General features: G+C 43.3%; 1 protein-coding gene across 2 annotated transcripts in view; it reads left to right on the top strand.

Moving 5' to 3' along the window:
- taok3a (TAO kinase 3a) overlaps window positions 1–15,944 on the top strand; it is a 97,896-nt gene that overhangs the window by 49,836 nt on the left and 32,116 nt on the right. For both annotated transcript variants that reach the window (XM_052461829.1, XM_052461830.1), the window contains exons 2-3: window positions 4,607–4,703; window positions 13,822–14,049. In XM_052461829.1, coding sequence (XP_052317789.1) covers window positions 13,918–14,049 — 132 coding nt within the window. In that variant the 5' untranslated portion in view covers window positions 4,607–4,703; window positions 13,822–13,917. The remainder of the gene's footprint in view (window positions 1–4,606; window positions 4,704–13,821; window positions 14,050–15,944) is intronic.

Below are 15,944 nucleotides of genomic sequence, written 5' to 3'. Positions count from 1 at the left end.
AGTGCTGATCTAGGATCAGGTCCTCCGTGTATTCATCATGATCTAAAAGGCAAAACTGATCCTAGAGCGTTTAATGAGATCTAGCCTAACTCCCATGATTTGTAGTGAATCTTCATAGAGTAGGCATGTTATGTTCAGTGTCACTAAGCTGTTGAGATGTGAGCTGCTCAGACTGCTCTGAAAATCTAAAATATTCTGCTTTGTAGCAGGAGACTGTGTGTGTGTGTTATTATTCACCCTATCTGAGATGAGTCACTTCTATAAAATCCCTGCTGGCACCAAAACAGGACTCTTGAGAGTTAACTGCCATGTTTGTACATGCTGTAATCAACTGTAGGCCTACATCATGTGTTGGTACAGGTGTGTCAAAAAGCAAGCATTGGTCAAAACAAGCTTTGTGATTGGTTGAGACGCAATTTAAGGCGTGCTTTAAATAAAAAGCTGTTTTACAACAGGTAGGCCTACAACACAAAAATAGGCTACTTGTTTTCTGTTCTGAGTATGATCCCTGTGCACTGTCCCATCAGACCAGCCAGGCAATTTGTTAACTTGATCTCAACTGTGAAAAGCATTATTTCTCCTTACTTCTAGCCTAACATTTGGTTTGCAACAATGTGGGCTTGTACAAATGTTGCTGTTTGCCTCCTCACCTTTGCATCATTGTTTCAATTTTGAATAGCGATCTCCACTGGCCCATATGAACGTGTCAGGACAGATAGCTTTTCTGATGCTTATATATATATATATTGACTGTATTACTCTTATTGACTGTGTTTGTTTATTCCATGTGTAACTAACTCTGTATGTGTCAAACCGCGTTGCTTTATTCTTGGCCAGGTTGCAGTTGTAAATGAGAACTTGTTCTCAACTGGCCTACCTGGGTAAATAAAGGTGAAATAAAATTAAAAAAAATATGCAAAGACGTGTCAATCGAATAACAAGTCAAACTAAACGAAATGCAACTGGTTTGGTGTCTCTCCAGCTAGCAAAATGGAAGAGCTTGCATAGCATCATCTAGTGAGTGATTGAAATAAATAAATTGTCAGTGTTATGATTACAATAATTGCCTTTTCTGTAAAATGGCCTGGCAGTAGGCTACAAGTGTAGACTGTATTTCTGCTTGATGAGTATCGATGATTGACGCACTATATTCAGCACCATTGACAGCACTATCACTGTCAGCAGCAGCACTAGCAGTGCCTGCCTGCCCATAGCAACCTGCCCAAACAACATTGCCAATCGAACTAACTACACAGAGGGGTTGGATGACAACGATGCCAATCAAACGAACGACCTGTCGGTTTGAATGATAGTAAATCAAACTAATGACCAGTTGGCCCTAGATTTGTGTTGGGTCTATATTCTCATGATGAAATAGTGGCCTGTGAATACATTTGATCAAAATATTGTTTTTTATTTGATTGGTAACTCATTGTAAAAAAAAAAAAGCAGTTTCCTAAACACATTTTTTATCACTGTTAAATAAAAAATTTTTGCACAGCTGTGCTGTGCCATCTCGTGAACATCTCGTGAACAATTGCTTCAATTCACATAGTAGGCCATGCCAAAAACAAATCACTGTCTCTGTGGCCACTTGTTGTGGTGTTTGGCCACTGACAACATGACCAGACTCTATATCAAGGTGCCAGAACGGGGTTGTTCTTGTGTCTTTGTGGATGAGGATGTTCCACCACCTGTCAACTCAGTGTATGATAGGACTGCACTATACTCTAGTCTGAGCGATTTAGTACTTTTTGAGATAGTTTCGGTTCCATTCTTATTTTTTTTTTTAAATCATGGTTTTCGGTTGCGATTTAAAACAAATATATATATATATATATTTTTAATGCTGTAACAACGCAGAATAAAACCAGTGTTTCCCCTATGTGCAGGAATAGTTTGCTTTAACAACTTGAGGAAAATCAGATCTGGGTTAACATTTACATTACATTTAAGTCATTTAGCAGACGCTCTTATCCAGAGCGACTTACAAATTGGTGCATTCACCTTATGACATCCAGTGGAACAGCCACTTTACAATAGTGCATCTAAATATTTTAAGGGGGGTGAGAAGGATTACTTTATCCTATCCTAGGTATTCCTTAAAGAGGTGGGGTTTCAGGTGTCTCCGGAAGGTGGTGATTGACTCCGCTGTCCTGGCGTCGTGAGGGAGTGTGTTCTACCATTGGGGAGCCAGAGCAGCGAACAGTTTTGACTGGGCTGAGCGGGAACTGTACTTCCTCAGTGGTAGGGAGGCGAGCAGGCCAGAGGTGGATGAACGCAGTGCCCTTGTTTGGGTGTAGGGCCTGATCAGAGCCTGGAGGTACTGAGGTGCCGTTCCCCTCACAGCTCCGTAGGCAAGCACCATGGTCTTGTAGCGGATGCGAGCTTCAACTGGAAGCCAGTGGAGAGAGCGGAGGAGCGGGGTGACGTGAGAGAACTTGGGAAGGTTGAACACCAGACGGGCTGCGGCGTTCTGGATGAGTTGTAGGGGTTTAATGGCACAGGCAGGGAGCCCAGCCAACAGCGAGTTGCAGTAATCCAGACGGGAGATGACAAGTGCCTGGATTAGGACCTGCGCCGCTTCCTGTGTGAGGCAGGGTCGTACTCTGCGGATGTTGTAGAGCATGAACCTACAGGAACGGGCCACCGCCTTGATGTTAGTTGAGAACGACAGGGTGTTGTCCAGGATCACGCCAAGGTTCTTAGCGCTCTGGGAGGAGGACACAATGGAGTTGTCAACCGTGATGGCGAGATCATGGAACGGGCAGTCCTTCCCCGGGAGGAAGAGCAGCTCCGTCTTGCCGAGGTTCAGCTTGAGGTGGTGATCCGTCATCCACACTGATATGTCTGCCAGACATGCAGAGATGCGATTCGCCACCTGGTCATCAGAAGAGGGAAAGGAGAAGATTAATTGTGTGTCGTCTGCATAGCAATGATAGGAGAGACCATGTGAGGTTATGACAGAGCCAAGTGACTTGGTGTATAGCGAGAATAGGAGAGGGCCTAGAACAGAGCCCTGGGGGACACCAGTGGTGAGGCCACCTGGTAGGCGTGTCGTCTGGGTATGCCGTCGTTGGAAATAAGAATTTTGTTCTCAACTGACTTGCCTAGTTTAATAAAGGTCAAAAAATATATAAATATATACAATGCTCAAAAGAAATGGGGAACACTTAAACAACAATGTAACTCCAAGTCAATCACACTTCTGTGAAATCAAACTGTCCACTTAGGATTGATTAGACAATACATTTCACATGCTGTTGTGCAAATGGCATAGACAACAGGTGGAAATTATAGGCAAGACACCCCCCAATAAAGGAGTGTTTCTGCAGGTGGTGACCACAGACCACTTTGCAGTTCCTATGCTTCCTGGCTGATGTTTTGGTCACTTTTGAATGCTGGCGGTGCTTTCACTCTAGTGGTAGCATGAGGCGGAGTCTACAACCCACACAAGTGGCTCAGGTAGTGCAGCTCATCCAGGATGGCACATCAATGCGAGCTGTGGCAAGAAGGTTTGCTGTGTCTGTCAGCATAGTGTCCAGAGCATGGAGGCGCTACCAGGAGACAGGCCAGTACATCAGGAGACGTGGAGGAGGCCGTAGGAGGGCAACAACCCAGCAGGACCGCTACCTCCGCCTTTGTGCAAGGAGGAGCAGGAGGAGCACTGCCAGAGCCCTGCAAAATGACCTACAGCAGGCCACAAATGTGCATGTGTCTGCTCAAACGGTCAGAAACAGACTCCACGAGGGTGGTATGAGGGATCGACGTCCACAGGTGGGAGTTGTGCTTACAGCCCAACACCGTGCAGGACTTTGGCATTTTCCAGAGAACACCAAGATTGGCAAAGCAGTTCCTGAAAGAGGAAGGCATTGATGCTATGGACTGGCCCGCCCATTCCCCAGACCTGAATCCAATTGAGCACATCTGGGACATCATGTCTCGCTCCATCCACCAACGCCACAGACTGCACCACAGACTGTCCAGGAGTTGGCGGATGCTTTAGTCCAGGTCTGGGAGGAGATCCCTCAGGGGATCATCCGCCACCTCATCCGGAGTTGTAGGGAGGTCATACAGGCATGTGGAGGCCACACACACTACTGAGACTACTGAGACTTGTTTTAAGGACATTTTAAGGACATTACATCAAAGTTGGATACACCTGTTGTGTGGTTTTCCACTTTAATTTTGAGTGTGACTCCATATCCAGACCTCCATGGGTTGCTAAATTTGATTTCCATTGATAATTTTTGTGTGATTATGTTGTCAGCACATTCAACTATGTAATGAAAAAAGTATTTAATAAGAATATTTCATTCATTCAGATCTAGCATGTGTTATTTTAGTGTTCCCTTTATTTTTTTTGAGCAGTGTATATCCAAATGCATTCAAATATTCATTGAACACAGGTCTGTGGAGAATCACAATTAGGCTGTACAGCCAACTCCTTGATAAGTGCGCGTTGAATAAGTGCAAACAATTTCACAACATTTCGAAGCACCAATGCATTTATCAGGAGTCTGACTGTATTTAAGCTATGTGATATGTAAAGTGTTTTTTAACCACATTCTTTAAGCATATCCTCTCCCATTCTGTGTTCCCTCAGGTTTTCCCCCATCTGTTCCAGTCATGGAGCAGCGGAGTGGGCTGTAGACCCACTCTGAGCCCAGAGAACAGCAGCAGCCCCTCATACACTTTCTAAGGTAATGTGGTCGTCTAGCACTAGTAGAACATTTTTGTCCAATGCCACCTCCAGGTAACCTATATTCAGACTAGTCTGTACTGTATGTGTTCTGTGCCAGAATCATCAGAGTCAACCGTCAGAACATGTCCTCACAATCAATATTCAATCCATTCTGATCGATAAATGTATTCACTTTGAACCATTTAGTCCTGTCAATCAAGCCTGCTCCCTCCATATTGTATTGCAACCAGGCAGGCGACAGTAATGGTTGCTCATCTCTTGCTGCTCTACATACGAGAGCCGGCGTAATGCTGCTGCCTTCGTGAACCAATCACTCAGAATTCAACTCTTCTCTGGGAGAAGAGAAACAAGCTTTCTCTTGCCACAGCTTGCTCCAATTTCTCTCCCCCCCCACACACACAGACCAATATCGCTCGGAGGAAAGCTGGCTGCTGAGTCAGAGTAGGGCAGAGCCCAGGCAGAGCGCTGGGGGGGGGGGTCCTGGGGAGGGAAGGAGTGGGAGGGAGTGTCCCTATGTGTGTCTGTGTGAGATTGAATAAAGTGTGTTATTTTCAAGAACACATGTACTCATTTTACATTTCAGTCATTTAAACATGCTCTCTAATCCAGAGTGACTTGCTCAAGATATTTCAACTAGTTGGCTTGGGGATTCGAGCCAGCAACCTTTCGGTTACTGGAATGACACTTAGCTGCTAGTCCACCTGCCACCAGGACTGATGAGTTCAAGGCTGTCTGTCTTGATTAGTATGGCTTTAATAAAGTGAAGTGATTCTCTATGGGAATAAATACCATAGTAGAATACCCTATGAAAAGCCCTAATTCTACACTGTTATGTCATGGTATCATGAAGTAATTTTCACTCTTTCTCTCCTTCCTTCCTTCCTCCTCTCTCCTCGCTCTCGCTATCTATCCCACCATATGTTATCTCAGCGCACAATTTGCCAAGTTTATCTTTTTCTTTTATTACAAGTCCCCGGCTGCGTTTGAATCCGTTAAGAATTCCCACAGTCTGTATAATTCCTGATTCCTTAATGCGGAGGGCCGTGAGCCGCTAAACCCACTGCCTTCGCATTCAACTCACTCGTAGGAGTTCAAATGGAATACACAATCATTGGGAGAGATGGAGAGAGGAACAGAGGAGAAGAGAGGGATGGGAGTGAGTGAGAAACAGCCATTGCATCCTCCTCAGAGTGTTCATGTTTGGCCGAGTGTAAGAGATGAGACGGAGAGAGAGAGAGAGAGAGAGAGAACTCCTCAGTGTGTTTTCACCCAGTCCATCTACATCAATCTCACTGTACCAGGCAGCTATCAGCAGAGTAGAGCTCTGGCATGTGTTACTGCATGTGTGTGAGTAGCCATGCATGGGTGCATGTGTATGTGCACGCACATCCATGCGTGTGTGCATGTCAGAGCAGAGCTATAGAATATAATATTCAGCAGCCTGATGGTGGTCTTTCATAGCAACACGTTTAGAGATGAATTAGTAATGGCAGTGCAGGGACCTCAGGGAGCTCACCGCGTGAGAAACAACTGTGTGCGTGCTTGCATGTGTATTTGGGCAAGAGGAGATGTGAGGGCATGTCTGTTTATGAATATTCGTAATGGGAGGGTGTGTGTGTGTGTGTGTGTGTGTGTGCGTGCGTGCGTGCGCCCGATCATCATTATAACTCCAATAAACTAGTCCATCGCAATTACATTACCTCCCCCCTTTCACTCTTTACCCACACGCCTACCCACGCACACATATAGTGCCTTCAAAAAGTATTTCTCCCCTTGACCTTTTCTACATTTTGTTTTTAGAAAGTGGGATTTTTGTTTTAATATTTGGACAACGATATACACAAAATACTCTTGTCAATGTTTACTAAAAAATAATGAAAAATCAAACACGAATATTTCTTGATTAGATGGGTATTCACACCGCTGAGGTAATACATGTTAGACACCTTTGGCTGGCAGAAAGAGGGCTGTCAACAGTTTAATGAAATATGTTTTGTTGTGAAAACATGTTACTGTTGATGTTCCTGGACAGATTTAACTTGGTTTCCCAAATGAAGGACTGGGTAGCTGCATGAACAGGGTTCGAGAGCCTATGGAAGGCTGCATGCTCCTCAAACAGTGCTTGATGCATTGAGGGAATTAACCGGAATAGACTTCCAGACATGAGTGAAACATTTAAAAATGGCCGCCATTCCAGAGCATACAGATGACTTGTATTTTGTCTCCTGCCCATTTGGTAATGAGCCATTCTAAATCAAAACTATTTTTTCAAATGAGTAAAGACTAGATTAAATTGAGAGCAGTCTGATGGGAGAAAATGTGATCACTTGAAAAGGGAACAGTGGGTGCAGCCTATAGCCCCATCATGTAACCCATATCATATATCCTTTTAATTTCTAAGGCATTCTAAGGTTTGTATCATTCACAGCTAAAGTTGCCAAATAACTCTAAATCTAGCATATAAGAGCGGTTTCAAATGACCACTTTTACACTCAACATAGCCACTTCATATGTGTACTCGCACAAATATCCTTTCTATTTTATTCAGCTAACCTCAATTATACGTCGTCTTAATATAAAACCACATGATATAAAAAAAATGGCACGGGACTTAAGCATATCTTGTCTGCAAAGTGAGCAATCCTATAAGTGCACAGCCAGATAACATTCAGTAGGTCAACTCATATTCTGTTCTTCCTGAAATACACTTTTTTCATATCATGTTTCTTTAGACCTGCCTAAAATAAAGTTGATTTAATTTGATGGTGTATATTCAATTGATTTGTTAGACTTTTTATTTTATTTTTTACATGTAATGTTCCAAAGGCGCATATCAGCTGCTTGCATGCATGGATGCTAAACATGTTTATTAATTAACGGTGAATTACCATGTTACCGACAGTCTTTTGCATGACATTAACCCGGCTTACAAAATGTCATGACTGCCACAGGCCTTGTTGATCCAGTCTCAGTTTTCTCATATCACGACCATTAAACTCAGTAACTGTTTTAGTGACTGGGTGTATTGATATACCATCCAAAGCCTAATTAATAGCTTCACCATACTCAAAGGGATAGTCAGCGTCTGCTTTTAAAAAAATGTTTACACATCTACCAATCGGTGCCCTTCTTTGCGAGGCATTGAAAAATGTCTTTGTGGTTGAATCTGTGCTTGAAAATCACTACTCAATTGAGGGACCTTGTAATTATCTGTTTGTGTGGGGTACAGAGATGGGGTAGTCATTCAAAAATCATGTTAACCCCTATAATTGCACACACAGTGATTCCATGCAGCTTATTATGTGATTTGTGAAGCAGATTTTTACTCCTGAACTTTTTAGGTTGGCCATAACAAAGGGGTTGAATACTTATTCACTCTAGACATTTCAGCTTAATTTTTTTAATGAATTTCGAAAATGTTCTTACAAACAGATTTCTACTGACATTATGTGGTATTGTATGTAGATCAATGACACACAATCTAAATGTAATCAATTTTAAATTCAGACTAATGCAACAAATGTGGAACAAGTAAGGGGGTGTGAATACTTTCTGAAGGCTCTGTACTATATGCACCCACTCATTCATTCACGCGGACCCAAATGCATGCTTGTGCACTCCCCCATACACACGTGAGCATATTTACACACACACACACACACACACACACTAATCTAAACCGCTTCCCTAAGCATTCATAGATCCTCAAATTATTCCCGAACACACACCAAACGGTGTAAGTGGGTAGAGGGAGGACAGGGAAGCAATTGTTGAACCAACCCAACAGCACTGTTACAACCTGTTGTTGCTTCGTTGCGTCATATCACACATTTCTACTGAGAAGGAGAGGAGCAGGAGGAGAGCAAAAAAAGAGGGAAGAGAAGTGTCCCATGAGTGAGCATGTGGCTTATTAATTTTCTCCATTTCTATCTCGGACCCTCTCCCCTCTCTCCTTCTATCACTGAGTGGACAAAACATTAGTACTGACTGGGTGAATCCAGGTGAAAGCTATGATCACTTATTCATGTCACTTGTTAAATCTGTCTAAAAGACCCGGTTAAAGAAGGAAGTCTTGAGACAATTGTGACATGGATTGTGTGAATGGGCAAGACAAAAGATCCAAGTACCTTGGAACGGGGTATGGTAGTGGGTGCCAGGCGCACTGGTTTGAGTGTGTCAAGAACTGCAACGCTGCTGGGATCCTCACCCTCCACAGTTTCTCGTGTGTATCAAGAATGCTCCACCACCCAAAGGACATTCAGCCAACATGACACACTGTGGGAAGAATTGGAGTCAACATAGGCCAGCATCCCTGTTGAACACTTTCGACACTTTGTAGAGTCTATGCCCCGACTGAGGCTGTTCTGAGTGCAAAAGGTGGGTGCATCTCAATGTTAGGAAGGTGTTCAGAATGTTTTGTGCACACAGTGGCTTTGAAACCTTTTGAAACCCCTACCACGTGGGTAAAATCACTGATGCTCTCTCTCTTGTGCGCTCTTCTCTCTCTTTTATTTTCTCTCTTTATCTCACCTCTCTGTCTTTCTGTGTTCTTTTATCTGGCGGTAGCTGTCTATCCAGATTGAGCGAGGGGCTTACGTCAGGTTTTATTTGAAGCTCTTACTGGGGAGCCCGACCAGGATGATGCAATGAAGAGACACACACACACACACACACACACACACATTTGAAATACTTTATTTGGATTCACTGTCAAGCCTATAATCATGGAAACAAAAACACTCTCTCTCTCACACACACACACACACACACACACACACACACACACACACACACACACACACACACACACAGTGTGTTTTCCCTGTTGGCATGTCGGAAGGGCCAGTGAACGATTGCAGGATGTTTGAATACATTATGATTTTCTATAGCTAAAGGGTGTATTTATCGTTCTATGTAAGGTCTATAACAGCAGAGGCCAGTAAGAAACATGGCACCTATTTCATTCAGAACAATCTGACCATGAACTGAGAAGTTGCCAGTAGTTTGCCCTCTATCAGTGGTGGAATGAATCAATGTTTTTAAAAACGTCTAACCCATATTTTTCACAGGTTTTGCAAAGCAGTAATTATGTAAGTTGTATGTGTGAACTGAACTTTAGTTTAACAGAGTAACGCTTCATTCTAAAAAGCAACGGTTCCTTCTGTATCCTTTAGGGGTTCTTCAAATTGAAACTGTGGGGGAACCCCTATAAGTTCTTCGAAGAACCCTTTTAATGGGTCCTCGAACCTTTTGAATAACCTTATGCGGTTCATTTTTGAACTAGCCCCTTCACCTAATTTATTATTGTTATTGTTATTATTATTCATATTAATATGCATAACACTATCAATAACACAATATTTTAGTTGTCAGTGTTTAATGATTTTAGTGGCAAAGCAGAATAAAAAATCTAAGTATGAGGTAAACTCCCAGCAGGGCCCCAAGTCCAATGGGTATATCCACTGGTGTGTTGCTATTGATGTTCTCCGCATCCATAGCCAGAATGATTTGTGCAGTGCACTGTGAATCAAACGGGCTTCCTGTTATATTCATCAGAGGTGTAGGGAGGGTGAAGTCTGTGAATCCCCAAAATAGTCATTATACAGATCATTAACCAAATATGCACACGACAGCATTCATACCTTGTGAATGAAAAAAATAAAATGTTTTGATAATGTTTTTCACCTTTGATAATGTTTTTCACCTTTTTCACCTTTCACCTCGTCCATAATGTAGAGGCCTATGGGATGAGGTAAATGTGATCTGCATAACATACCAATAGACATACCTCTTGTGTGCCTCCTCGTCTGTATACCTACAGACACAAAAGTGAGCAGTTCAGTCATCCTCACCCAATACAGCCAGCCTTCAACACATTCTTATAGCCTACATATTCTTACCTCTTTGTTGGTTGATATCCATTGAATTGTGTCCTTTTTCTATTTTTTTTGAAACATTGGCACAAATATAAAAAGATAGATGGTATCATCATAAAACGCTATCAATTTAGACATACATGGGACAAACCTTAAATTGAGGAGATCTTACAAATGTTCAGTTAAGTGCCTGCGCCTGTTGTTCTTTCAACTTCAAATCCAAATATTTCAGTTGGGCAGTTAGGTTCCTGCAAGAATCCCCACCAACTAAGGAGGTTCCTTGATGAACCCCACCTCCTATAGGGTTCTTGGAATAACCTTTTTGGGGGCAATTTTCAGTGCCAAGAACCCTAAGGTTCTTCAAAAAACTGAGAGGATCTTTTTGAACCCATCATGTTTTGAGTGTATAGCAAGAATCTAACACAATGCACAGTATTGTAATGTACACATTAGAGCCCTTGTACCCAGGCTGTCATTCATCGAGAAGAGGGCACAACAAAGCCTATTCCCCCTCAGGAGACTGAAAAGATTTGGCATTGGTCTTCAGATCCTCAAATGGTTCTACAGCTGCACCATCGGGAGGATCCTGACTGGTTGCATCACCACCTGGTATGGCAACTGCTCGGCCTCCAACCGCGTACGGCCAAGCTTCCTGCCGTCCAGGACCTCTATACCAGGCGGTGTCAGAGGAAGGCCCAAAACATTGCCAAGGACTCCAGCCACACTAGTCATAGAGTATTCTCCCTGATACCACACGGCAAGCGGTACCGGAGCGCCAAGTCTTGGTCAAAAAGGCTTCTTAACAGCTTCTACCCCCACGCCATAAGACTCTTGAACAGTTAATCAAATGGCTATCTTGACTATTTTCATTGTCACCCCCCCCCCCCTCCCCCCATTTTTATGCAGCTGCTTCTCTCTGTTTATTAACTATGCATAGTCACTTTAGCTCTACTTACATGTACATATTACCTCAATTACCTCGACTAACCGGTGCCCCCGCACATAGACTCTGTCCCGGAACCCCCTGAATATAGCCTCACTACTGTTGTTTTATTGTTGCTCCTTATTTATTATTATTATGTTTTTTTTCTTATCTGCATTGCTGCTTGTAAGTAAGCGTTTCACTGTAAGTATTCCACGGATGTGACAGATACAATTAGATTTTATTATGGATACTTCCTACATATCCTATCTGTTTTTCACACCGTAACGTCCTCAAACTCAACTCTGGACCTCGAAGACCGTTTCACTGCATTTCTTTCATTGTTCCTCTCTAATCAGGGACTGATTTTGACCTGGGACACCAGGTGTTTGCAATTACCCATTTAATAACCATTTAAAAATGAAATTCAAATAATAATAAAGGAGGCGACAGAGGACAAAACAATATAACTTGAAACTAACGTCAACCCCCTACAGTGGTAACAAGGTTTTTGATATATTTTTGTATCTGGAAAGAAGAAACTCGTGAGAATTATGATGACGATGTTGAGTGTCTGTGTGTTCCTGTCTCTGCCTGTGTACACCGTGTTTTTCTGCCTGTGTAAAAACAAAAACAAAAAGTGTATGAGCGTAATCATGTGGCCCTCTGCTCTCTCTGTCTGTGTGTCCGTCCCTCCCTCCAATGAGATTAGGGGTTCTCCCATGGAAGTCATGGATGTTGAAGGCTGACCGCAGTACTGCAGGCATTGTTAGCAGAAAACAGGATCCCCAATTATAGTGAATGGAAAAAAGTAAATCTTCGTGTAAATTAAAACAATTAATTGAATACAATCATGGTACCAATAATTGCTTTAAATACTCCAGGTGTATGTCCTTGAACCGATTATTTTAAAATTGAACACAAAAGATATAAGGATAATGTAGTTGCAAATACCAGCCTGCAGTACCCCAGTCGGCCTTCAACTTTAGTTACTCAATGAGAGGGGGCAGCAGTGAGCTAGCCTGCAACGTCACTTCCTGGAGTAGCTCAAACTGCGCATGTTAAGTCTCCATGAGATGCCATCTTAACTGACTTAATTTGGCTCCAATGCGCTATTGAGTCTTCACATGGGAGGAATGGTGTCACGTGATCGATGGCATTGTTCATTTATATATACAGTCATTGGTGTGTCACTAACTGGAACAAAGCTCAGGCTATATGTCACATGTTTGATGGCCCAGCTGCAGTCTGGTGATTCACAACAGCCATACCTGCTGCTGCTAGCCTGTGCATCTGAGTGTGTGTGTGTGTGTGCGCATGTGTGGAAGTGATGCACCAATGACTCACGGTGATCGAGCTGTCCAGTTTGTGTGGGTCTGTGAGTGTATGTGTGTGTATTTTCCTCCAACTGTGTGTCTGATCTTCTGCTTGGATGAGCAACAGGAGCAGACAGTGAGCAGTCCATGCCTTACCATCTTCTTCTGCCCCCTCTACCCTGCCAACTGTTCATGTGACATACACACACACATTCAGCTTGTAAATCCTAGAAAGAATCAGGTTATATGGGGATGAGTAGGATATTTGAGCAGACAAGGTTGTACCGATTCAGTCTCTTGATCAGACTGTGTGTATGTGCATGTTTGTGTTGGTCTTTAGGTCCTGATTGTAAATGTAATCTCTATGTTGTGTGTGTAGGCGTCCAGTAACTCCATCATACACGTTTCTGTGTGTGTGTGTGTGTGTGTGTGTGTGTCTGCTACATGGATCGTGCCTTTCTTGACAAGCTGCTTAAATACCAACCCCTCATGTCACGCCTCGGCTATCAGTGCAAGCTCGCTGTCCCGGCCATGTTCACAGGCTGATAGTACGTGGCCTTCAGATAGCAGGCCTGCATAAGACGAAGCAGCTAGCAAGTTACTACTTGGTGTCACCAGTTATGGGCAGCATTGCTGTGTGGAGACTGCTATCTGTTTCCTTAGGTGTCCAGGTTCCCTGTCCTGAAATGTTTGAATGCTTATTGTATGAATTATGATTTGTGGATTCATAAAGTATTTAAAATTGTGTTTGTGTGTGTGTGTGTGTCTTCTATCCAGGTAGTGATCATAAATGCTGTCTGTCTGCACTGTTACGTCCTAACTTATTACCATCTCCTTCTCTCTCTCTACTTTTTGGCATGGGAAACATGTGTACATTGCCAAAGCAAGTGAAATAGATAATAAACAAAAGTGAAATAAATAATATTTTTACAGTAAACATTACAGTCACAAACATTGCAGATTCTAGTAACTCTCTCTCTCTGTATGTTTCCTCTCATCCAGGTGGGTATGGTAAATGCCCGGCGCGTGGATGAGGAGCAGCAGCTGCAGTGAGGTGGAACATCGCGGTAACCGCGGTACCGTCTAGCCCCGCCCACCATGCCCTCGTCCACGCGGAAGGGAGCGCTGAAGGACCCCGAGCTGGCCGACCTCTTCTTCAAAGATGACCCCGAGGAAGTCTTCTGTGACCTGCACGAGATCGGCCATGGCAGCTTTGGGGCCGTCTACTTTGTGAGTCGTACCTCAGGGCTGGATACTAAATTAAATTATGTCTAACTCAGAAATTTTAATTTCGTAAATTTTAATTAAAACATTTTATTTTTTAAATGTAACCTTCATTTAACAAGGCATTACTGGGAGATTTTTCACAATACATTTAGTACTTAGATAGAATTTGAAGTTATTGACCAACCATTGAACAGGGCCTATTTCATTTCAATTTCTCAACCAATGGAGATGCTTTCATGGCGATTGCCAATTGAAAGTGCTATTTAGTCCAGGACTGGCCCTGGTCAGTGTGTGTGTTATATGCATTGGGTGAGTGCAATCCCTACTATTCACTGTCAGGATCATGTTAGACATCCAGTCTAGCTGTCTGTGGCTATAGATGTCAGAGTCCAGGGACAAGATCACTCGCTCTCTCAAGGTTGTCTAATAATAACTCTGCTGCCATTTCTGTTAAATTCTGTCTCTGCCGCATTTCTTAATCTGGTCGTCACTAATGACAGAAGGCCTTTAAATCTAAATCAACGCAGAGCGGGAGAGAGGGGAGGATGAATCTGCTAGCACCAATCCCTCCATCCTCCCCTCCCTTCACCCCTCTCATCCATCCTTCTAGCCCTCTCCTCCTTTTCCTCCTCCCCTCCCTCCGTCCTCTTTCTTTCAACCCTCCCTCCATCCATCCTTTTCCCCCACCCCTTTCTTTCCACCTCCAACATCCCTTTCCTCCCCCACTCCATCCCCCAGCCTGTCCATATGCAAGGCTTGGGGGGAGAGGGATAAACGGAAGCCTTTCCTCCTAAGACAGCTGTTCTGCGCGTTAAGTGGCGAGGCCAGCTGGTGATGGATGGATGAATGGATGGATAGATAGTAGGGCAGGCAGGAGATTTTACCTGGCCTGGTTGACTGACATTAGAGCTCCTCTAAGTCCAGTCATCTACCGGAAAAGGCTGCATTCTTAGAAATATACTTATTAGAATGGGAAATGGTTTTAAAGTGGCAATCTGGATTTGAGGTCAATGGCTGTGTATCAATAATTTAACATTCCAAAATGGATATACCAATCCCAGAGTAGCCCTTTAAAATGTTCCAGTCAAATTGCCATAGTCTGAAGGGATTTGCCCATTCTAGTAATTCTATTTATATGGCTATGGTACTGTATGTCAGCATGCCACGTGATGAGGCCATCAGTCTTGTCTGGCTGATTTGGCTGGCTAGTATGAAATCCTGGTGCCTTTTTGGTCATTGATACACTTCTTTACCCGCTGTGAGCTACTAGGATAGCTATCTGCAAGTGTTTGCTAGCTGCTGTGGCTAGCTCATAGCTCTACTATGCATTCACATTCCTTCTGACCAAAGGCATGTGTATGGGGGGGAAATTACTGAAATGGAATGAGGCACCATCAACGTTTGTATGAGGAAGCCATCCATGTGTTCTAAAAGCCTTAGGGGTTTTAACACGCGCAATGTGCTAATTACTGTGTGGTTAAGTACCTAGCTAGCTAGCTTCTCTGTTGAGTTGCTTGTTTCCTCTATGCTTGTTTTCGTCTATGCTCATATTTGTAACTACAGGGAGTTTCCTACATATGTTTAGTATTGCCATGTTTTGAGGAGACATTTGATTCTTGTTTCCCATTTACCCTCATTTGACCCAGAGCCATATATAGAGTGGCTACATCTCAGTCATATGACCCACTTTGACCAGTTTTTGGCTACCAACTGGATTCTAGCCAGCTGTTAAATATAGGCCTATGTCCTGTATCCAGACTACAGCTGTGTGTTTCTACGAGAAATGCCTGTTCTCACATTCACCTTTCTCTCTCGCTCTACATTTTTTTTCCCTCCTCTCACTCACTCACTCCCCTCCTCTCCCCTCTCTTGCCTACTCTCACTGCCCTCTTACTCTC

The sequence above is a fragment of the Oncorhynchus keta genome, chromosome 14, assembly GCF_023373465.1.
Source record: "Oncorhynchus keta strain PuntledgeMale-10-30-2019 chromosome 14, Oket_V2, whole genome shotgun sequence".
Lineage (NCBI taxonomy): Eukaryota > Metazoa > Chordata > Actinopteri > Salmoniformes > Salmonidae > Oncorhynchus > Oncorhynchus keta.
The sequence above is the reverse complement of the archived record's forward strand: the minus strand, read 5'-3'. Positions and strand labels throughout refer to the sequence as shown.